Source organism: Leucopleurus acutus, assembly GCF_964270905.1.
Source record: "Leucopleurus acutus genome assembly, chromosome: 12".
Classification (NCBI taxonomy): Eukaryota; Metazoa; Chordata; class Mammalia; order Artiodactyla; family Delphinidae; genus Leucopleurus; species Leucopleurus acutus.
In genome coordinates this window covers 17,872,044-17,896,273 of record NC_139154.1, presented here as the reverse complement: position 1 = coordinate 17,896,273, position 24,230 = coordinate 17,872,044, and the positions used below count along the sequence as shown (strand labels likewise).

At 46.1% G+C, this 24,230-nt stretch overlaps 2 protein-coding genes across 5 annotated transcripts in view; both read left to right on the top strand.

Annotated features, from left to right (window-relative positions):
* Positions 1 to 9,613, top strand: part of TMEM131 (transmembrane protein 131) — a 193,555-nt gene extending 183,942 nt beyond the window's left edge. For 3 of the 4 annotated variants that reach the window (XM_082851816.1, XM_082851815.1, XM_082851813.1), the window contains 8 exons: positions 1,392 to 1,516; positions 1,722 to 1,871; positions 3,911 to 4,076; positions 4,887 to 5,008; positions 5,122 to 5,218; positions 6,081 to 6,178; positions 6,866 to 7,026; positions 8,315 to 9,613. In XM_082851816.1, coding sequence (XP_082707942.1) covers positions 1,392 to 1,516; positions 1,722 to 1,871; positions 3,911 to 4,076; positions 4,887 to 5,008; positions 5,122 to 5,218; positions 6,081 to 6,178; positions 6,866 to 7,026; positions 8,315 to 8,599 — 1,204 coding nt within the window. In that variant the 3' untranslated portion in view covers positions 8,600 to 9,613. The remainder of the gene's footprint in view (positions 1 to 1,391; positions 1,517 to 1,721; positions 1,872 to 3,910; positions 4,077 to 4,886; positions 5,009 to 5,121; positions 5,219 to 6,080; positions 6,179 to 6,865; positions 7,027 to 8,314) is intronic. The other variant, XM_082851814.1, reaches the window with a different exon arrangement.
* Positions 9,614 to 16,272: 6,659 nt separating this feature from the next.
* Positions 16,273 to 20,832, top strand: LOC309969421 (ATP synthase F(0) complex subunit C1, mitochondrial-like; the record flags this gene model as incomplete). The annotated part of the gene is made up of 2 exons (XM_082851235.1): positions 16,273 to 16,322; positions 20,406 to 20,832. 2 exons carry the CDS (start codon positions 16,273 to 16,275, stop codon positions 20,830 to 20,832), a joined length of 477 nt encoding a protein of 158 aa, XP_082707361.1.
* Between the last annotated feature and the right edge of the window lie 3,398 nt (positions 20,833 to 24,230).

Below are 24,230 nucleotides of genomic sequence, written 5' to 3'. Positions count from 1 at the left end.
TGGCCCCGAGCCCAGCAGAAATTGGCCGCCCCCCAGGGAGTGCGAACTTGGAGGGGCAGCGGTAGGAGGAGGAACCTGAAGGGTGGGGCCGGGGGCAGAGTGGCATGTGGGAATCACACGTCTGAGGGCTGGGGCACTCAGGCTGGGGCAGGACGTGTGCTACAGTGGAAAATGCCAGACACGTACCCGTTTTAAGAACATCTGTGTCGACCGGTAAACTTTGTAATATTTTCGATGAAAAGCAAGCTACTGGCTCAGCCTTAAACTGACAGCTTTGCAGCCGTCACCAGGAGCCCAGTGGAGACGCGTGATGATTTTTGGAATTCTCGTCAGGGGCCGCTGGCTTCTGTCAGCTGTGTCCCACCGTTCCCCGGGAAGACGTCCTTTTCCTGGACTGTGTCAGCCCAGCTCCTGTCAGAGGCCTCCCAAGCCTGCGACTTGATCTTGGTGGGCGGCACAGAAGCAGCTTTGTAAAGAAGGTTTTTAGGGTCCATGCATTTCCATTGTTCACCAGGCTCCTTTACGTGGGCCATCTCCCCAGTTCATTTCTCCTAGAGATTGCTTCTCTCGGCACATTTTAACGTTTTCTTCATCAGGCTGTGGAAACTCAAAATAGCCCAGCTGCCGCCCACTTTGCCTTGCCGACAGGAAGGTCAGAGCCAATTCGTTGTCCTTTTTATATATGTTTGTTATGTTACGCTTACCTCTAAATATTTTAGAAGAAATATACTCTAAATAGATTAATAAAAATAGTATTTAAGTCTTTGTCTAAGATGAACCCTGAGTTCAAGAATAAAGAATATTCATCTCCCCGACTCAGCCTACACCTTCGGCAAGTAAAGCAGCCTTGCTATTCTGCCCTGGGCTCTCGGGGTTCTGTAGGTCACCCAGGAGCTTAGCCCTGGTCAGTACAGTGTTCGCGAGAAAAATGCGTTCAAGGCTTTGAGTAGCAGAACCTTTGGCATTTCTAAGTCTGAGACCCTTTAGAGTCTCCATATTCTGGAGCCCCACAGGCGGTCTAGCTGCCAGGTGAGACTCACTCAGCAGCGGGATGACTGCACTTAGTACCTCCTGAGTGGCTAGTCTGTGCCAGCAGCTTCAGACACCTTCTCTGACGCAGGTGTTCCCACCCATTACATACTATTAAACAATGGACCTCAGTTCCTCGTCCGCACTCCGAATAGCAGAGGATAAATCTGCAAGTGCGAGTCTCCTGAACCGTACTGGAGGTGCTTGGAACGCGGCAGCCCTCGGGACTGTGGGTTGATAACGCCTCAGGAGGCCAGATGAGTAAAAGAAGGTGTTGAAATTGTAGAGGGATCAGTGACTCCTCCTCTCTGCTCTGAAACAAAGGGCTGCGTTTGAATGTTCCACCTGTGATTGTCTTTCAGTTCTTTAGAGCTACCATATACCGCCCCTTTGGAAAGTAAACAACGTCGAAATCTCCCAACCAAGATTCCTCTTCCAACTACATTGACAAGTGGATCCAAACCACGAAATTCCCAGAAAACAAAAGGTATTTTCATTTTTCATCATACAGATGCCCTAATGATTCGTTGTGTTGGTAGTTGTGAGTTGGCAGTAATCAGTCAGTAGTTACCAGTCATAGGACGGCTACGGTTGGGTTCTCATTCTCATTAGAAGAGAATGGGTTCTTTGAAATTGGCCCGAAAGAAAGGAATTATCCTCCATAACAGCCTTCTTTTCTGAATTCTGTACAGGTACAAATAAGTTAGTGGATAACAGGCCACCTGCCCTAGCAAAATTCCTCCCAAATAGTCAAGAACTAGGCAACACCAGTAGCTCAGAAGGTGAAAAAGACTCTCCACCGCCAGAGTGGGATTCCGTGCCCGTTCACAAGCCCGGCAGCTGTAAGTATGGTGACCTGGAGACCACGGGCTCTCCGCACCCACAGCCCACCCAGCTCTGGGCCGGAGAACCGCGGTGGGGGTGGCCGGGGCACGTATTGCTTTAGAAGGAGACCCAGTGTCTAGCCTGCCGGAGCCGGCTCGCAGCAGCCAGCAAAAGCTGCTGTTCAACAGTCTGCTGGTCGTTAAGCTGTTGCAGCTAAATCGGCCGCGGTGGGAGTATTTACACCAGAGAAATCGGCAGACGATCCAGAGGGCTAGTCAGAGTGTAGGGGATGGAAGGATCTGCGTAGAGCAGTGAATCACCCAAAGTACTGCCTCCTGAAAGCATCAGCTCAGCAGCCCTTTACCTGACTAGTTTCTCATACATTTACACTGTAACTGCTTTTTGTAAAAATGCAGTTTATTCCCAGTTTACCCACATCTTTTCCATAAACCTGTGTTAGTTCTCTCACTAGCCTCTTGACCTCGTTCCTCCGGTCAGGCCTGCAGGAAATTGTGGAAGTAGCACCGCCTCCTAGAAGAGGGCGGAGGTCCTCGCCCTCTAGAAATTTACGACCTGGAGCAGAAGATGACGGAGCAGCACGGTTGAGGGCCTGGTGGCAGGGCTTGGGGGTCAGTCCCTTAGGGCTGATTTGTCTACACTCACCGAGGTGTCAGAACGGCCTCCGTCTGGCCCATTTGTGCCAAAGGGAAGATGAGGGTTGCGCACCAGGTTTGAGGTGAAGGAGGCTTAGAGAAGAGGGGGTGGTGAGTTGAATGAGGGCGAGGAACTCGGGAACTCGGGTGAGGTGTGCGTTAAACACGCACCTTTGTAAATACATGCTGGAAAGAGATGCTCCCTGGGTGAGAAGCTGCAGGCCCGTAATTGCTGTGAAACGTCTTGGTGCCTCATAGTCCTGTACTTCTGCCTGAGATGAGACACAATCCAAAAGCCCCGGGCATTCGAGAAGTGCTGGGCAGGCCTCGGCCACCCGGCGTCCCGGCTGATGCTTTCGAGGCCTTGGGTCCCCTCCGGGGTTTCAGCCGGACACTGGTCCTCAGCTTGTACCCTGGGATCGGGGTGGTTCCTGCACAGAAGAAGCTGCGTCCCAGTGCAGGGAATAAATACCACGTGCCCAGGGAGCCGGTTTCATTGCGTTGTCTGGGGCGCAGTGAAGTAAACGCAAGCCGTGCCGGCCTCAGCACCGACACAGGGAGAGGGTGTGGGCATCAGGTCAGCAAACCCCGGAGCAGGTGAAGAAGGGGTTCTCCACGTAAGCAAGGGTGAGAGCGGGGCGGTTGGAGACGGGTCGGTGGATAGGTGCCAGGACCGTGGGGGAGGGGCAGGGAGAGTCACGGGGCGGGTGCAGCTCCGGAGATGGGACAACTCCGCCTTCGAAGAGAAGGGTGCTTTGTTTGGCGGTGTGCACCATAGATGTGCGAGGTGGTACCTTTTTCTGATACAAGTTGTGTGTTTCCATTCGGTGGGTGCAGAATCAGTATTCTTTTGTGACACTGAGAGTTTTTCTGTTTTAAATTTTTAAAACAGCTGTGCCTTAAAGGGCAGCAGGAATATAGTAGGAGTTCCTATCCTTGTAAACCAGGGACCGGGACCACACCAGGTGGGCCCACGGAGAGCGGGGGTCATCCTGGAGGAGCTGGGGGTGTTCTCCTGGGGCCGCACCTGCGCAGTTCGGACCTGTGTGGAGGATCAGAGGCTTTCAGGTCCTGGCAGAGCCTCCACCTGCCTGTCCCTGAGGGGCGTGGAGAGGCCTCCTCCCAGCCTGAGGTGTGGGAGGGAGAGGACCGCGCCCTCCGGCAGGGCCTGCAGAACGCAGCCGGGAGGTGGGTCACAACGGTGACTCCGGGAAAGGCCCGGAATGCAGAGAGAGACATGACTTCCCTTTTTTTCTTTAAACAGAACACGTATGACAGCTGTAGGTTTTTCTTGTTAGAAGCACTTGAGTCCTGCATAGCACCAGCTAGAACGCCGGAAGTAACCGAAACTGAAGGGTAAAAATCCAAGTATCACATTGAGACCCTTTGTTTTTAACTTCCAGCTACCGATAGTCTTTATAAACTCTCTCTGCAAACCCTCAACGCAGACGTCTTCCTAAAACAACGCCAGACCTCGCCGCCGCCCAGCTCCCCGTCACCGCCCGCCGCTCCCTGCCCGTTCACGTCCCGGGGCAGCTACAGCAGCATCGTCAACGGCAGCCCTGGCAGGTAGGCCCGCAGCCCCCGCCCGTGCCGCGCTCAGCCGGCGCTGCACCCCGCAGGTGGGAATCCTCGGCGGCCGCAGACGGCCATCCCTTCTCGCCTCTGCCCTCGGCGGGCTCAGCACCCTCCCCGCAGCGCCGCCTTCCCACCCGTCACCCGTGCCCAAGGGGCCCCAGGGTCACGATCTAGGCCAGGAGCCAGGAGCACACTCAGCGAGGACTGAGGACCCACAGCAGCTGCGCTGTGGGCAAGGAAGCGGGTCTGCGGGTCGTTCCCTCTGACCTGTGGCGGGACCTGGAGGAGGTCGGAGCCGAGCAGGGAGGGCTCCTCCAGGCAGTGACAGTGACCCGCATGGTGATGACACTCAAGCAGGGGCCGCCTGTTCCCGCACACGCGGCGGCGCCCGGCCTGGCCCACGGCCGCCCTGCCCGCGTGGGAAGAGGCGGGAGGCCCCGGGCCTGGTGGGCACTGGCCACCGGGGCCCTCGCACGGGGGCTGCTCACCTGTCCGCACGCTCCGCTCCATCCAGCTGCCCGGCATTCCCTCCAGGACGGGGCTGCCTCCTTTCCCGGCCCCCGCCTCTCGCCCGCACCTGGAATTTTACCTTTCTCCCACATTCCTTCCCCTCCCACCCCGTCCCCCCAGGCTACACAGCCTCAGGCCACAGAGCATTTCCTGAGGCCTGGCCAGGCCCTGTGGGCGGCCCAGGGCCGTCCCCGGCTCCCTCGCAGGCTCTGGGACACGTGCCCGGCGGGCCTCCGTGGGGGGCATTGCCCACAAGGACTGAGCTGTTATATCCTTGCTTCTTCCGTCAAGCGACTCTAAAACGAAGCATTCAAATGGAAGCAAACACAGACTGACAAAAGCAGCCTCGCTCCCGGGCCAGAACGGCAACCCCACGTTTGCTGCAGTCACGGCCGGGTACGACAAGAGCCCAGGTGAGCGGCTTGGCACTGGGAGACCGGGCACCGCTGGGCCTCGGGCCTGGTGGAGGTACCTGCGGCCTGGAGGTACCTGGCTGCTTTGATTCACTCGGAGCCCATTGTTACAGGTGGGAACGGCTTTGCTAAGGTTTCTTCAAGCAAAACAGACTTTTCCAGCAGCCTTGGCGTGTCACACACTCCCGTTGACAGCGATGGCTCAGACAGGTACGTCTGGCCCTTCTTACCAGGGCAGGGCAGCAGGGTTTCCCCGGCCAGTTTAGCATCTTCTATCGTATGTGTGCTTCGAGGCGTTTGCCCCTAGGTGACAAGCAGGTGTTTGTCGGAGGCGGTCAGGAGCCTCTCTGTTGGGTGGGGCAGAGCCCCGAGTGCGAGTGCGTGCTCCCACCTGGCTCCCTGACGGGAGGAGGGGCCGCGACATGTTCCGGCCCAGCGGAGAGGGAGACAGACTGGTGTTCCGCCTTCTGAGTCTCTTCTGATCCTTCTCCGTTATCATGGTTGTTGTGAAAAGGATGTGATCCGATCATTAGAAGTAGAAGAACAAAAACGCACTCGAGAGGAAGGACACGGAACAAATTCTAGGCAGTTTATTATAAATTATTGGACAGGCCATTTCTTTGACCCAGAGCAACCGCAGTGGCCTGGTGGCATGCAGCGACTGCCTCGGTTCATTTTCCCAGATAAATAACGATGACAATAAGATTATAACTGTCAGTAAGTAGAGTCCCAGTTTTACCTGCTTGACACTAAAAGGAAATTAATCCTAGATTTGAAATAATTTTTTAATAAATCTTCCATTACCAAAAGGGAAACAAGAAACGCCTCTTTTCTCTGCATGACACTTCCGCTGAGCCAGGCCGTCAGCTCATGACAGGGTAGCCTGGGCTCTGAACTCCTCCGTGCCTCCCTCCTTTGTGTTATGGAAGGTGTTTCCAGTCCCCACTTCTGCCTGTAATACGCGAGCCCCCAGCTGAAGCAGCGCCTCCTGTGTGTGAAGCCGTGCGTGACGGATCTGTCTCCACTAACCATCACATTTTTGTGTGTTGCATTTTCCTCTTATAACGTTCAGCTCGGGTTTGTGGAGTCCCGTCAGCAACCCCAGCAGCCCTGACTTCACACCCCTCAATTCGTTCTCGGCCTTTGGAAACTCTTTTAACCTAACTGGTGGTGAGTGTTTAACACTAGACCCATGACTAATGAGCCTGTGGACAAGGACGGAGGGAGGATAAGGTCCACTTTCATGCGTGGAGGAAAGTACGATGGTCGCTTAGTGGACATTTTTAAAGGATGCGTTTCCCTGTATCAGTGCAGTCAGGTGGCAGCAGATGGGCCGCCTTCAGGGAAGTGGGTCTGTCTGTGCTCTCCTGGACGGGGTCTGGCACAGCTGCCCCGGTGTGAGGAGGCCCAGCGAGAGGCCCTCAGAAGGGTCCTCTGTCCGCTCGGCACCCCAGCCCGTAGGTGCGGTGGTCTGCTCGATGCTCTCCGCGTCCCAGCTGGCTCGTGTTGCGCAGAACTGACTTAAGAGCTGCAAGAAAGGATTCTGCGTCTGAGATGTGACTCCTGGCCACGCTGGGGCTCTTTATTTTTCTTGCTGTCCAGAATTAGGGGCAACTGTGTGAATTTCACATTAGCTGTGATCGTGATGTTTGCACTTGACCGTCCAGTGATAGGTGTGGGTGAGGTATTCAGATGGCGTGCTGGGGTCTGGAGAACAGCACCCCGCACCCTGTTTTCCCCGAATGTGGTGGGAGCTGATGGAGGGGGTGGGATGCGGACCCCTGAGGGGACGCCCCACCTGCCCGGGGGAGCACGGCCAGATCCAGCACGGACTTGCCTTTGCTTCCTCACCTCCAGAAGTTTTCAGCAAGCTCGGGTTATCGCGATCGTGCAATCAGGCCTCACAGAGGAGCTGGAACGAGCTGAGCAGTGGCCCCTCATACCTCTGGGACTCTCCAGCGACCGAGCCCAGCCCTTCTTGGCCAGCCAGTTCCGGTTCCCCGACCCACACGGCCACAGTGAGTACTGGGCTCGGGCCCCGCCCGCTCACACGTCATCACTGCCGTCGCTGTCCCTTGGGTGGTGCTGACAGATACGAATGACAAACAGCAGCTCGGAAGGCCTGGGCTAGCGCCTTCACCACCTCTGCTGCCGTGTCTTCATTGCTGCCGAAGTGACCATCACTCTTCGGAGCCGTGACGGTCAAGCAGTTAGTTACGGGAGGAACAGCTGAGCAGCTGGGGGTTGACGGGTGAATGCTCTCACTTCAGCCTCTCCCGACTGAATTAGACCGCGGGGTGGCGGGTGGCCCGTCTCAGGTCCCACCACCTCCAGAGTCAGACGGTGCCAGAGCTCGGCGCGTGCCTGGTCCCGAGCAGCGCCCGCGTCTCGCTGGAGCTTGTCTAGAGCATCTCTTTGCTTCTCAGCTAAGTTGTTCTGCAGAGATCGTGCTCTTACCAGGGAAAATGATCACTGGTTTCGGCTTTTACAAATCGTGACAGACAAATATGACCCTACCGTGATGACCTCTTCATCCTCAGGAAAACTAAATTGATTAGATGTGCACGGTTTAATGGTAGATATTTTAGCTTCATAGATTCCAAAGTTTGTCTTCACTTGTAATCATTCTGTCCTCAGTTTTACAGTCATCTTAACCATTCTTTAAAATGGGAACAGTCACAGGGAGGGGTAGGGGGAAGCTGGGACGAAGTGAGAGAGCAGCAGGGACATATATACACTACCAACTGTAAAATGGATGGCTAGTGGGAAGCAGCCGCATAGCACAGGGAGATCAGCTCGGTGCTTTGTGACCGCCTGGAGGGGTGGGATAGGGAGGGTGGGAGGGAGGGAGACGCAAGAGGGAAGAGATATGGGAACATACGTATACGTATAGCTGATTCACTTTGTTATACAGCAGAAACTAACACACCATTGTAAAGCAATTATACTCCAATAAAGATGTTAAGAAGAAAAAAAACGGGGTCGGTACCTGTTGAGACTTTGCAGGCCGTTATTTCTGGTGCAGCCTGTCCAGCTCCTCCCTGGGTGCACAGGTGGCAGGGCCAGCTCCTGAGCACACCGCTGAGGCCGCAGAAGCGGGCGGCTGGGCTCGGCCCCCCGGCTGTGGCTTGCCGCCCCTTCTTTAAAACATCAGAACCGTGCGCCCAGACTCTGAAACATTTGTTTTAAGATAACTAAAGTGAAAGAACCGTGCGGTCTAGCCCGTCCTTAGCATAACCATCGCCGCTTTACCACCTGCCTGCCTCCCTTGAGCCTGACGCTCCCCGTTGTGTTGTGTTTCGTCAGCAGATCCTCGGCAACACCAGCAGCCTGTGGTCCTCCACTCCGTTCAGCAGCTCCATCTGGTCCAGCAGCCTGCACAGCACCCTCCCCTTCACCAGCCCTGCCAACGCGCTGCCGAGCATCGGCCTCATGGGCCCCGAAAGCCCCTCTGCTCCTCACACACCCTCCGCCGCCAGCCCCGCCGACGACCTGGGCCAGACCTACAACCCGTGGCGGATATGGAGCCCCACCATCGGAAGGAGGAGCTCCGACCCCTGGTCCAATTCGCACTTCCCTCATGAGAATTGAAATTAGGCAAAAAGAAAACGAAAAAAGTGGGGGCCCCTCGTCTACATCATGATGTGCCCATTTTCGAGACATCTTTTTAAGGCTCTTTCTTACCGCTAGAGCTTCCCAATCCCCACCCTCATCTTTGCAAAACAGACTCAAGCAGGGCAGTCTTGTACCACTCGCTTCTTTCAGATCTTTCTTGCAATTATGATAATATGAGATTTGCTGTTGTGCTTTTAGAGAAAAGTCTGGACTCAGCCACAAACTCTAATAAGACCTGTACATCTGAAAACCTTAACTGTTATCAAGTTTCCACCACTTGTCTTCTTCCATTCTTTATTTATCTGTATGAACACAAATTTGACATTACAGCTAAGGAAATAACTTGAGTTGATTCAGAAGTCCTGGCATGTGACAATTTTATTAAATTACCAAGTTTGGTTTTTAATAATTTCACAATATTATGCGCCAAGATCTAATTTTAAAAACGTATGAGGACTTTGTGCTGAAAAATAGAGTATTTTTTTAAAATAAGGCTGTCTCGGTTTAAAAGCAGATTACAGAAATGTAAGTCAACTTTAAGAACAGTGAATGAATGTAAAAACATTCGGTTGAGACCATACACATTTTCTGTGCTGTTTGTACTTGAGGTATGTAACATTTGTATACCTGAATTTATTTTAAAGATAAACTGAAATGCACATAGCCAAGTCTTGAGATACAAGATTGAATGTGTATTTCTTAAAAATACAACTTTGTGTTGTACTTTGAAATAAATGATGCTTTTTTCAAAAGCCTTGAATTGTTGTGTCTTTTTTTTTTTTTTTTTTACACACAAGATGCATGTATTTAGATTCTCTCACACCAAAGTAAATCATTCTGTCATTGCCTTATCCTGTGGAGTTGGACTTACCATGGCTAGAAGCACTGTGGTCTAATTAAATTCTGATTATTTCCATAGTATTCCCTAAAGGCCCTTGATAGGGATTTCCCTGGTGGCGCACTGGTTAAGAATCCACCTGCCAATGCAGGGGACACGGGTTCAAGCCCTAGTCCAGGAAGATCCCACATGCCACGGAGCAGCTAAGCCCGTGCGCCACAACTACTGAGCCTGCGCTCTAGAGCCCGTGAGCCACAACTACTGAGCCCACGTGCCACAACTACTGAAGCCCACGCGCCTAGAGCCCGTGCTCCACAACAAGAGAAGCCACCGCAATGAGAAGCCCACGCACTGCAACAAAGAGTAGCCCCCGCTCGCCGCAACTAGAGAAAGCCTGCACACAGCAACAAAGACCCAACGCAGCCAAAAATAAATAAATTTATATTAAAAAAAAAAGTGCCCTTGATAGAAAAAAGTTCACACATCTTAAAAGAAGCATGTTGACCCTTTATCAATTTCAAAACTCCCACAGCTTCTGCAAGTGGTGCCTGTAGAGACCATACAGATACCAGGCAAGTTCCTGGGCAGTTTGGTTTAATCTCTCAGAAAGTGTTGCCTGCTCCAGCTGCCTTTACTCATCCTCCTTTTTGCAATCTATAAAGCCAGTCTTTGCTGGGTAACCAGAGACGCCAAACATAAATGTTCTGTTTGAGGTCAATTACACGATGAAGAAATCCACCTGTCCAGCTCAGAGTGGTTTAGTTGAAGCATCGTACAGAGAGGTTTGAAGTCTGACCTTTTCTCTGCTTTGCAGCAAAGCTCAGCAGAGCCAGCCCCATCGCTTTCCCAGCCTATGCTCTGCCTGAGACTTGGGACACCAGCTTCCTGTCCACTCAGAGCTCCCGCGCGTCGGCCTCATGGCAGACCTGGGCCTTGCACAGTCTCACTAGCAGGGGCTCCTGTGTGCAGTTGCAAAATCGAGACATAAATTTAAGGCTTGGGATTTTCTTTGTACACCAAAGCAGTTCATAAGGTGACAAAGCCACTGAACAGCTGAGCTTCATATAAACCCTCATTTACAAACTAAAAGATTTTGTTGGCAGACTTTACCTCAGTCAGATGATCTCAGAGATCCTAAACTCGCTCCTTTGGAAGAATCACCTGAAACTCCCAAACGCCTTCCTGCTTTCACCCACAGGACCCTCATCTGCAGGCTTGAGAAACACCATACACCTGGAAAAGGGAAAAAAAATACAAACAGGTTTCTGCTGTTACCTGGGTTTTCTAGATAACTCTTAGGGCAGGTATTTGAGAGGCAACATACTCACCAACCAAACCTGAAGCTTTGACGGGATTCAGCCTAACAATTTCTAGTGAAAAACTGGTTAGCCCAAGAGTTTGCTTTGTACTAGGCCAAGGTTGAATTTAAAAGCTATATATATAGCTTTAAAAGATATCCATTATTTTATTTAAATACAATGTATATAAAAATATAAATATATTATAAATTTTATACCTTTATAAATAGTATTTATATTACATTACTACAATTCATGAAGACAATATGTTAACAAAATTTTAATGTCCAGATTGTAACTTTAAAACCTTAGACCTAAATTAATCTTTAAATATTTGTTACAATTTTTGAAAAGAAAAAACTAGTACAAAAAGAATTTTAATTTACCCTTATTTCTTAAAATATCAGTTGAGTAACAAAATATGCAAATGATTTTGGATGATAATATATTTTTGCCATCTCAAAATTTTAAAGTAATATGAGTACTCATAAGATATTTGACAGTTTTTATACTTCTGTCTAGAAGTCTCATGTCTAAAGAAAAAAGGACAAGTTGATTACTGTTGTAAGTCATAATTAACACAGATAGTTATACTGGGTACAGTAATTGCAGACACATTCGGGTTATATGCACAGGATAATTTTGGGTGGGCCAAAAAGTGCCTTCGGTTTTTAAGTAAAAATAAAAGACATATTTTTCATTTCACCAAGAACGTTATTGAACAACGTATTCACCCTTTTGTTCTACTACCTTCTACCATTTTTCAGGCAACTTCATAATTCCATCTTCCCAAAACTTTTTATCTTTTTGAGCAAAGAACTGTTCCAGGTGCCTTTTACAGTCTTCCAGGGAACTGAAATTTTTTCCATTAAGAGAATTCTGTAAAGACCGAAATAAATGGAAATACAAAGGTGCAATGTCTGGTGAATATGGCGGAAGGATCAAAACTTCCCAGACGAGCTGCAACAGTTTTTGCCTGGTCATCAAAGAAACATGTGGTCTTGCGTTATCCTGATGGAAGATTATGCATTTTCTGCTGACTAATTCTGGACCCTTTTCATCGAGTGCTGCTTTCAGTTGGTCTAATGGGAGTGATGGTTTTCCAGAAGGAGCTCATAATAGAGTCCCTTCCAACCTCACCATATACTCAACATCACTTTCTTTGGATGAAGACCGGCCTTTGGTGTGGTTGCTGGTGGCTCATTTCACTTGCCCCACGATCTCTTCCGTTCCACATTATTATACAGTATCCACTTTTCATCACCCGTCACAATTTGTTTCAAAAACAGAATATTTTCATTACATTTAAGTAGAGAATCACATGTAGAAATACGGTCAAGAAGGTTTCTTTCACTTAACTTACGTGGAACCCAACATCAAAGCGATTAACATAACCAAGCTGGTGCAAACGATTTTCACTGCTTGATTTGGATATTTTGAGCATGTCCGCTATCTCCCGCGTGGTATAATGTTGACTGTTTTCAATTAATGTCTCGATGTGATCCGCTATCAACTTCAACTGGTCTACCCGACTGGAGCATCATCCAGCGAGAAATCTCCAGCACAAAACTTCACAAACCACTTTTGACACATTCAATCAGTCACAGCACCTTCTCCATACACTGCACAAATCTTTTTTTGTGTTTCAGTTGCATTTTTACCTTTCTTGAAATAATAACGCATAATATGCTGAAAATGTTGTTTTTCTTCCATCTTCAATATTAAAATAGCTACACAAAAATTCACCAATTTGGATGTCTTGTTTTAAATGCACATTGATATGACAGCTGTCACATACAATCTAACAAAATTGTTTCGAATGAAGTTAAAGACAACTAAGTGCTACTACAGGCATCTTACGGAAAAAAACAAACAAACCTTTTGACCAACCCAATATTTTCTTCATTTCCTTTTTGGCTTGTTCATTGTCATTGTGTAGAAATACAACAAAGTTTTGTGTGTTAATCTGTATCCTGCAAGTTTGCTGAACTGGTTTATTATCTCTCAGAGGTGTGTGTATTTGTATTTGTGTGTGTGTGTGTGTGTGTGTGTGTGTGTGTGAGTGTTTCCAATTCAGAAACTTTCATTTCTTTTTCTTGCCTAATTTATCTGGCTAGTAAGTCCTGTCCAATGTAGAATAAAAGTGGCAAGACTATACATCATTGTCTTGATACTGATATTAGGAGGAAAGTTTTCAGTATTTATTTAGGCTGTGCCGGGTCTTAGTTGCGGCACATGGGATCTTCATTGTGGCATGCAGGGGCGGGATCAAACCTGGGCCCCCTGTATTGGGAGCGCGGAGTCTTACCCACTGGACCACCAGGGAAGTCCCAGCTTTCAGTCTTAAACCATTAAGTATGATGTGAACTGTGGATTTTTCATAGATATTCTTTGTCAGAGGAAGTTCCTTTCTACTCATAGTTTGTTGAATGTTTCTATCATGAAAGGTGCTGGATTTTTGTCAAATGCTTTTCATCTATTAAAATGATCATGTGGATTTCTTTCTTTATTCTGTTGATGTGGTGTATTATACTGATAGATTTTGTATGTTGAATCAACCTTGCATCCCTGGAATATATCTCACTGCTGGATTGGTTTGCTATGTTTTTTGTTTGTTTTGAGGATTTTTGCACCAATATTAAAAGGGATATTGGTCTATAGTTTTCTTTTCTTGTGATGTCTTTGGCTTTGGTTTCAGGGTAATGGTGGTCTCAAAGAATGAGTTAAGTATTCTTTGCTCTTTTTTGAAAGTTTTAAAAGAATGTTAGTTTTTAACAAATGGGAGCTAATTAAACCTAAAAGCTTTTGCACAGCAAAGGAAACCATAAACAAGACAAAAAGACAACCCTCAGAATGGGAGAAAATATTTGCAAACGAAGCAACTGACAGGATTAATCTCCAAAATATACAAACAGTTCATGCAGCTCAATATCAAAAAAACAAACACCCCAATCATAAAATGGCCAGAAGACCTAAAGAGACATTTCTCCAAAGAAGACATACAGATGGCCAAGAGGCACAAAAAGATGCTCAACATCACTAATTATTAGAGAAATGTAAATCAAAACTACAATGAGGTATCACCTCACACCGGTCAGAATGGCCATCATCAAAAAAAAAAAATCTACAAACAATAAATGCTGCAGAGGGTGTGGAGAAAAGGGAACCCTCTTGCACTGTTGGTGGGAATGTAAATTGATACAGCCACTATGGAGAAGAGTATGGAGGTTCCTTTAAAAACTAAAAATAGAACTACCATATGACCAAGCAATCCCACTGCTGGGCATATACCCTGAGAAAACCTTCATTCAAGAAGACACATGGGGCTTCACCGGTGGCACAGTGGTTGGGAGTCCGCCTGCCGATGCGGGGACACGGGTTCATGCCCCGGTCCGAGAGGATCCCACATGCCGTGGAGCAGCTAGGCCTGTGAGCCATGGCCGCTGAGCCTGCGCGTCAGGAGCCTGTGCTCCGCAACGGGAGAGGCCACAACAGTGAGAGGCCCGCGTACCGCAAAAAACAACAACAACAACACATGCACGGGAATTCCCTGGTGGCACAATGGTTAAGGATCCACCTGCCAATGCAGGGGACACAGGTTCGAGCCCTGGTCCGGGAAAATCCCACATGCTGTGGAGCAACTAAGACCGTGTGCCACAACTACTGAGCTTGCGCTCTACAACCGTGAGCCACAACTACGGAGCCCACGTGCCACAACTACCGAAGCCCACGCACCTAGAGCCCATGCTCCGCAGCAAGAGAAGCCACCACAATGTGAAGCCCATGCACCACAACGAAGAGTAGCCCCCACTCGCCGCAACTAGAGAAAGCCCATGTGCAGCAACGAAGACCCAATGCAGCCAAAAATAAATAATTTTTTAATTAAAAAATTAAAACTTTAAAAAAAAAAAAGACACATGCACCCCAGTGTTCACTGTAGCACTATTTACAATAGCCAGGACATTGAAGCAACCTAAATGTCCATCAACAGAGGAATGGATAAAGAAGATGCAGTACATATATACAATGGAATATTACTCAGCCATTAAAAGGAACAAAACTGGGTCATTTGTAGAGATGTGGAAGGACCTAGAGACTGTCATACAGAGTGAAGTAAGTCAGAAAGAGAAAGACAAATATCATATACTGGGCTTCCCTGGTGGCGCAGTGGTTGAGAATCTGCCTGCCAATGCAGGGGACACGGGTTCGAGCCCTGGTCTGGGAAGATCCCACATGCCGTGGAGCAACTAGGCCCGTGAGCCACAACTACTGAGCCTGCGCGTCTGGAGCTTGTGCTCCACAACAAGAGAGGCCGCGATAGTGAGAGGCCCGCGCACCGCGATGAAGAGTGGCCCCCACTTGCCACAACTAGAGAAAGCCCTCGCACAGAAACGAAGACCCAACACAGCCAAAAATAAATAAATAAAATAAAAATAGATCTCCTTAAAGTGGAAAGAATCACCCTATGAATAATGTTATCGTGAATATCATGCTAACAATTGAATAATTATTCCAATAAAATATTTTAAAAAAATATATCATATACTAACACATATAGGTGTAATCTAAAAAAATGGTATAGATGATATTATTTGCAAAGCTGAAATAGAGACACAGACATAGAGAACTAAGGGTGGGGTGGGATGAATTGGGAGATGGCGATTGACATATATACACTACTGATACTATGTATAAAATAGATTACTAATGAGAACCTACTGTATAGCACAGGGAACTCTACTCAGTGCTCTGTGGTGACCTAAATGGAAAGGAAATCCAAAAAAGAAGGGATATATGTATACATATAGCTGATTCACTTTGCTGTACAGTAGAAACACAACATTGTAAAGCAACTATACTCCAATAAAGATAAATTAATTTTTTAAAAAAGAATGTGTTAGTTTTTCTTTGAATATTTAGTAGAATCATCAGTGAAGCTAGTTGGACCAGGGCTTTTCTTTGTTGGAAGTCTTCAATCTCTTTACTTGTTAGAAGTCTATTCAGAATGTCTATTTCTTCTTGAGTCAATTTGGTAGTTTATGTGTTTCTATGAATTTATCCATTTCATCTAGGTTACCTAATTTGTTGACATACAGATATTCATAGTATTCTCTTATATTCCTTTCTATTTCTGTAAGGTTGGTAGTAAGATCCCCACTTTCATTCCTAATTTGACAACATTCTAACAGCACTGAATCTGCAGCAAACCTCCAAATCATAGAGATACCCTCCAATGACCTACTCAGAGGTCAAGTCCTGTAATAGGTTCTTTTTCACACACTATTGCTGGGACACAACAAGTTTCACGATGGAGTGTATTCTCCCTCATCAACAAAGCATATGCTCAAATTGTACAAGTATGCTCCTGGTGGTCTTCAGCTGAAGGGCATTGAGAAGTGGAATATACAGTGGGTACAGGGACTGTGGAGTTGGTCTGGACTGGATTTCAATCCCAGCTCTGCAGTGAACATTTGCCACACTCACTGCTGCTCTCTTCGCCTTGGTTGCCCAACATGAATACAGGACCGTCCTATCCCAGAGGAGGCGGGGAAAAACAAATGAGGTGAGGCCAAAAACATTATAAGTAAATGGTGCCTGTTCCAGATACTGCAAAGATAGTACTGAGAGCTGCCATACACCCCAGGATTTATATCTTACATCATTTATATCTTACATTAGTATGGTAATTATAATTATTGTTATAATTAAGGAACAAATATTGAGACATTATTATCATTAACTAAAGTCCATATTTCATTCTTATTTCCTTAGATTTTACCCAGCGTCCTTTATCTGTTCCAGGATGCCATCCAGGATTCCATATTACATGTAGTCATCACGTGTCCTTAGGTTTCTCTTGGCTGTGACACGTTCCCTGACTTTCCTTGTTTTTTATGACCTTGACAATTTTGTGAATACTGGTCAGGCATTTTATAGAATGTCCCTCAATTTGGATTCTTCTGATGTTTTTCTCATGATTAGACTGGGATTATGTGTTCTTGGGAGGAACACTACAGAGGTATACTGCCATTTTCATTACGTTATATGAAGTGTATATACTATTAACATCCCTTATCACTGTTGATCTTGACCGTCATCCTGGTTGAGGCAGTGTCTGTCAGGTTCCTCCACTATAAAAGCTACAGATCTTCCTCGACTTATGATGGGGTAACATCCTGATAAACAGATCATAAGCTGAAAATATCATGTCGAAAATACATTTGACGCACCTCACCTACCGAACATCGTAGCTTAGCCTAACCTATATTAAACACACTCAGAAAACTTACATTAGCGTACAGTTGGGCACAATCACCTAACACAAAGCCTATTTTACAATAAAGTGTTGAATGAGATATGTAATTTATTGAATACTGTACTGAAAATGAAAACCAGGGTAGTTGTCTGGACACAGAATGATTCTAAGTGTGTCTGTTGTTTACCCTTGTGATCACACAGTTGACTGGGAGCTGAGGCTCGCTGCCACGGCCCAGCATCATGAAGGAGTATTGTACCAAATACTGCTAGCCAGGAAAAAATCAAAATTCAAAGTACAGTTTCTACTGAATATGTATCATTTTTGCACCATCATAAAGTAGAAAAATCGTAAGTCAAACCGTTGTATGTCAGGAACCATCTGTACTCTTTTATTCCTCGTTTTCATGCTGCAGTCTTTGGAATGAAGTCACCATCTACAGCTCAGACTTAAGAAGTGGGAGTTGTGCTCTACCTCCTTGAGGACGGAATATCTACATAAATTATTTGGAATTCTTCTGCCTGGGAGTTCCGTCTCTTCTCTTCCATTTATTTATTTATTCATTTATTTAGTCAATTATTTATTTGTATCAGTTATACTCATGGAATTGTACTTTATGCTTTGGGTTATAATCCAGTATTACTTTATTTTATTGTGCAAAAATGTTTCAGCTTTGGCCACTGGGAACTCTTGCCATTGGTTCTGTGCCCTGTTGCACACTCCCATCAGCGTGGGTTTTTTTGGCAGGGGTCGTCTGAGCACTTCCTTATTTTCTGGCACTACAATAGTCTCCAGTCTGATCTTATATATTTTCTGCCCTAATCAGTGATTTCTCCAAGGACCCCAGTTCCTTTTATTGGAGAATGGCATTGGAAACCAAGATCTGAGTGCGAGGTATGCTTGTTGCTACCAGAGGGTCATTGCTTCTAGGCCCTGTCAGCTGACAAGGCAAGAATATATACATGTGCATACTAACTCCTGTATATATACATATCTATAATTATTTCTATATTTAACTATCTATGTTAAGCTAAACATGAGTCATACTAATGTCTCTAATTAATTATGATATGGAACATCGTAGCTTCCTCCCTTTGTGTATGTGTAAACTCCCACTCCAACAATAAGAAAACTGGACCCCACCATCTGTTATCCATTATTCAACTCCAGTATACAGTATCAGAATTGCTAACCTGAACTCATATGGGAAACAACTTTATCAACTAGAGTAGAGTGCTGATATGCAGTTTCTTTTGCTTTTGGTCGTACAAACTACACTCATTTCCAAAGTTATTTAGGTCAGCAACTTTTCCCCTATCCCCTTCAATGAGGTTGTTTCATGCATCTGTAATAAGCTAGATTGCTTTGTCATATTTTTCATTCCATCCTGGGATCTTCCTAAATGATTTTTTTTTAATTTTTGTGTAGTAAGGTTCTTTTTTTCTCCTAATATTTTTTTAACATCTTTATTGGAGTATAATTGCTTTACACTGTTGTGTTAGTTGCTGCTGTATAACAAAGTGAATCAGCTCTACATATCCCTCTTACGTCTCCCTCCCACCCTCCCTATCCACCCCTCTAAGTGGTCACAAAGCACCAAACTGATCTCCCTGTGCTATGCAGCTGCTTCCCACTAGCTATCTATTTCAGTAAGGTTCATTCTTTGTGCTGCAAAGTTCTATAGGTTCTGACAAATGTATAGTGTCACATATCCACAATTACAGTATCATACAGAATATTTTCACCACCCTAAAAAAACCCTCTGTGCTTCATTTATTCAACCCTCCCACCTTCCCCCCAAACACCTGCAAACCACTGATCTTTTAACTATAGTTTTGCCTTTTCCAGGCTGTCGCATGATGCAAATAATACAGTACGTAGACTTTTCACACTGGTTTCTTTTGGTTAGGAACATGCACTTAGGATTAAACTATGTCTTTTCATGGCCTGATGGCTCATTTCTTTTTATTTCTGAGTAATGTTCCATCGTTTAGATAGACCAAAGTTTGTTTATACTTTCACCTATCGAAGGACACCTTGATTGCTTCCAGTTTGGGTTGATTAGGAATAAAGCTGCTATAAACCTTTATGTACAGATTTTTGTGCACATAGATTTTCAAGTCACTTGGGTAAATACCTAGGAGCACAATTTGCCGGGTTGCATGGCGAGAAGTTGCCGAATTGTCTCCACACTGCCTGCACCATTTTGCATTCCCACAGCAGTGAACAAGGGTTCCTTCTCCTCTGCACCCTTGCCAGCAATTGATATTGTCAGTTCTGTGACTTTTATCTATTCTAATAGTCATTAGCAGTATCTCAGTGTTGTTTTAATTTGCAATTCCCTAATGACAAATGATACTGAACATCTTTTCTTGTGATTCTTTGACATATTCTTTGCTGAGGTGTCGGAGCAGATATTTTGCCCATTTTGAAACTGGGTTGTTTGTTTTCTTATTGTTAAGAATTCTTTATATAATTTGGATACCTGTCCTTTATCAGATATGTGTTTTATAAGTATTTTCTCCGGAGCTGTGGCTTGTCTCTCAATTCTCTTAACAGTGTCTTTCTCAGAGAAGAAGTTTTTAATTTTAAGAAGGTCTAACTTATCAATTTTTTCTTCCATGGACTGCTTTTTGTGTTGTATCTAAAACCTCTTCACCAGGAGTGATGGTGGATGGTGAAGCTCCAGGCCATTTTTCCTGAGGGGGAACATTCAACAACACACTACAGACGGACTAAAATAACTTTACAGGAGCTCTGGAAACCAGTCAAAGATCTACAGCAACCAAGCAAATGCCCCATCAAGAAAAAAATCACATTCAGAATGGTAGGAAATTTCACAGCGTTTCTACTCACCCTTATCCCACCCAGGATAGCACAGTGTGATCAGAATGAAGTGGCCTCATTCCCAGTTCCATTCCTCAGGACAGAAGGAGCAGAGAATAACTTGTTTGCAACATTTTGATCTGTAGACTGACCCAGAGACTGGCTTCTACCTCACCTGACTTGGAGCTCAAAAAGGGAAAGGCGGCATAATCTGGATTTCAGACTGGCAGAGGCCACAGAAGACAGTAGTGGGCGCCATGATATGTGACAACCACAAAGGAACTGCACACATGCAAGTGCTTGGGGGAAAGGCATTACAAGTAATAAAATTTCTCAAAAATAATAGAAAAATAAACAGAGCATCTAAGGCTCTGAGAAGAAGTTGGAGTGAGGCTCTTTGCAAAATTAAGACATGTGAAATCAGCTGTGTAAATAGAAGAAAGTTTTAAAAAGCACACACACAAGCCCAGACAGAACACATGCATAGAAAACATCTGATAATATCTTCAGCCTCTACCCAGGGATGACCACAAAACTCAAGGGCCCAGAGTCCTACAGCTAAAGCCGGGAGACAGAAAAAAAGCAGACCAGCAGGGCACTACTCATTCCTCCTGCTCTGATCCACTCTTGTACCAGGGGCCTGATCAGGCCTGCGTCTGCCTCCTTCCTGAGGAGGCCGGAGATCCCATCTGAACAGCCTTCCTACAGCAGTGTCCCACTTCAGGTGGCCGGGCGGGAGTTCCAGACCAGTGTGGTCTCCCAGGACACTGACACAGCGGCCAGGTTTATTGGCGCTGGGGCCACCACAGTTGGTGTGCTTGGTTCAGGGGCCGGTACTGGAAGAGCGTTTGGCAGCTTGATCACTGGCTATGCCAAGAACCCGTCTCTGAAGCAGCAGCTCTTCTCCTATGCCATCCTGGGCTTTGCCCTATCTGAGGCTATGTGGCTCTTCTATCTGATGGTCGTCTTCCTCATCAATTTCGCCATGTGAGGCTCCATGGAGGTCTCCTACCCACCCCTGCTGCTTGGACTCCAGGCCATGCCTGCTGCTGGAGTGTGCTAAGCTTTACCATTAAACACAACGTTTCTCTAAACTCAAAAAAGAAAAGAACCTCAAGGGCCCATAAATTAGTAAAGGTCTTGCATTTTGGTCTGCAAATATTGGAGATGCAACTATTTTTTCAAATGCCAAATTTTCAGTGATCACAAGGCATACAAAGAAACGAGGAAATACTCATTTAAAGAAAGAAAATAAATCTCCAGAAGCCATCTCTGAAGAAACACATGCATCAGTTACTAGACAAAGACTTTCAAAGGAAACTACCTTAACATAGTACAAGCCATATCTAGAAAACCCCCAGCAAATGTCACACTCAATGATGAAAACTGAAAGCATTTCTTTAAGATGAGGAACAAGGCAAGTATGCCCACTTTCACCACTTGTATTCAACCAAGTACAAGAAGCTCTAGTCAGAGAAATTAGGGAAAGAAAAAAATAAAAGGCCTTTAAACTGGAAAGAAAGAAAATTATCTCTGTTTACAAACAATATGATCTTATATGCATAAAATCCTAAAGATTCTACCAAAAACCTGTTAAAACTGATAAATGAATTCAGCAAAGTAGCAGGATACAAAGTCAATACACAGAAATCAGTTTCATTTCTAAACACTAACTATCCAAAGAGGAAATAAAAAACACAATTCCGGGCTTCCCTGGTGGCGCAGTGGTTGAGAGTCCGCCTGCCGATGCAGGGGACACGGGTTCGTGCCCCGGTCAGGGAAGATCCCACATGCCGCGGAGCGGCTGGTCCCTTGAGCCATGGCCGCTGAGCCTGCGCGTCCGGAGCCTGTGCTCCACAATGGGAGAGGCCACAACAGTGAGAGCCCCGCGTACCGCAAAAAAAAAAAAAACAAAAAAACACAATTCCATTTACAACAGCATCAAAAAGAATAAAATACTTAGGAATTAACCAAGGAGGTGAAGACTTGTACAATGAAAATGACAAAACATTACTGAAAGGAATTAAAGATGTATATAAATAAAGCACATCCCATGTATATGGGTTGGAAGACAATAGTGTTAAGATGTCAACAGCACCCAAATCAACCTACAGATTCAATATAATCACTGTCTAAATCCCAAGGACATTTTGTACAGAATTAGAAATGCCATCCTAAAATTCATATGGAATCTCACAGGACCTTGAATAGCCAAAATAATCTTGAAAAACAACAACAAAGTTGGAGGCCTGATTTCCAAACATATTACAAAGTTACCATAATCAAAACACTGTGGTACTGGCATAAAGACAGACATATAGACAAATGGAAAGGAATAGAGAGCCCAGAAATACACCCTCACGCATATTGTGAAATAATTTTTGACAGAGATGCCAAGACCATTCAATGAGGAAATGACAGTCTTTTCCAGAAGTGGTGTTGGGAAAACTGGATGTCCACATATAGAAGAATAAAAATGGGAAGATGGCGGTGTGGGAAGACACAGAGTTGGCATCTCCCCACAACTAGGGCACCTGCCAGCCGCTGGTGGGGGACTCCAACACCCAAGGAGATGGGATGAACCCCAAAGTGAACCGGAAGGACATAGCGGGACTGAGGGGGAAGGAGAAGTGGAGGCCAGAAAGGAACGGCACCCCTGAGGCCGGGGAGATCAGGAGAGGCAGGTGGAAGGGGCCCTCCGGGAGGAGCAGAACAGGAGCGGAGGGCATTTGCCCTTCCTACTCGGACCCAGGGAGCCTGATGAGCTCCCAGGCCAATCCCCTGCCCTCCAAACCCCCCTCCAGGCTGTGAGGGTCCTTGGGGACATAGGAGGGAGGTCCAGAATATAAGGAGAGGCAGGCGGGAGGGGCCTTCCAGGAGGACAAGGAGAGGAGAGGAGGGTGTTAGCCCCACCCACTCAAGCCCAGAAAGCCTACTGGTCTCCCAGGTGAGGTCCCCCACCATCTGAGACCAGGGGTGGGGGCCACATCCGGGGCCCTTCTGTTCCTTGAGCCTAAGCCCCAATCCCCCACAGTCCCCAGGGCCTTTTCCAACCCTGTGGGTCCTGAGCATTGGCCCCACCCACCACCCAAACCCTGCCCTGCTTAGGCTCCACCCTCCACAGCCAAGGTCTTTTCTCCCTTTTTTCTTTTTCTTTTCCCTCCTCCTCTTTTGTTACTATTGTGGTACTGATGTAGTTTCCAGTTGTTGATTCATCTATATTTTTATTTTTATCTTCTTTCTAACATATCTGTTATTTTTCTAGGCTAATTTTATTTTTTACTTTCTTATTGTTTTTTGTATTTTGTGTTTTATTTTTGCCGCCCCACGCAGCTTGTGAGATCTTGGCTCATGAGCCCGGGGTCAGGCCAAAGCTCCTGCAGTGGGAGCTCCAAGTCCAAACCACTGGACTAACAGAGAACTTCAGACACCAGGGAATATTCATTGGAGTGAGGTCACACAGAGTTCCTCATCTCAGTACCAAGACCCAGCTCTACTCAATAGCCTACAAACTGCTGTGTTGGAAGCCTCAGGCCAAAAAACCAGTAAGACAGGAACATAATCCCACTCATTAAAAAAAAGAGAGAGAGAGAGAGATGGCAAAACAGTATGTCACAGATGAAGGAGCAAGGTAAACACCTACAAGCCCAAATAAATGAAGAGGAAATAAGCAATCTACCTGAAAAAGAATTCAGAGTAATGACAGTAAAGATGATCCAGAAGCTCGGAAATAGAATGGAGACACGAATTGAGAAAACACAAGAAATGTTTAACAGAGATATAGAAGAACTAAAGAACAAACAGAGATAAACAACACAATAACTGAAATGAAAAATACACAAGAAGGAATAAATAACAGAATAACTGAGGCAAAAGAATGAATAAGTGAGCTGGAAGCCAAAATGGTGGAAATAACTGCTGAGGAACAGAATAAAGAAAAAAGAATGAAAATAACTGATGACAGTCTCAGAGACCTCTGGGACAACATTAAATGCACCAACATTTGAATTATAGGGGTCCCAGAAGAAGCACAGAAAAAAAAGGGTCTGAGAAAATATTTGAAAAGATTGTAGTGGAAAACTTCCCTAACATGAGAAAGGAAATAGTCACCCAAATCCAGGAAGCACAGAGAGTCCCATACAGGATAAACCCTAGGAAAAACACACCAAGACACATATTCATCAAACTAACAAAAATTAAATTCAAAGAAAAAATATTAAGGCAGCAAGGGAAAAACAAAAAATAACATACAAAGGAATCCCCATAAGGTTATCAGCTGATTTTTCAGCAGAAACTCGGCAGGCCAGAAGGGAGGGGCAGGATATATTTAAAGTGATGAAAGAGAAAAACCTACAACCAAGATTACTCTACCCAGCAAGGATCTCATTC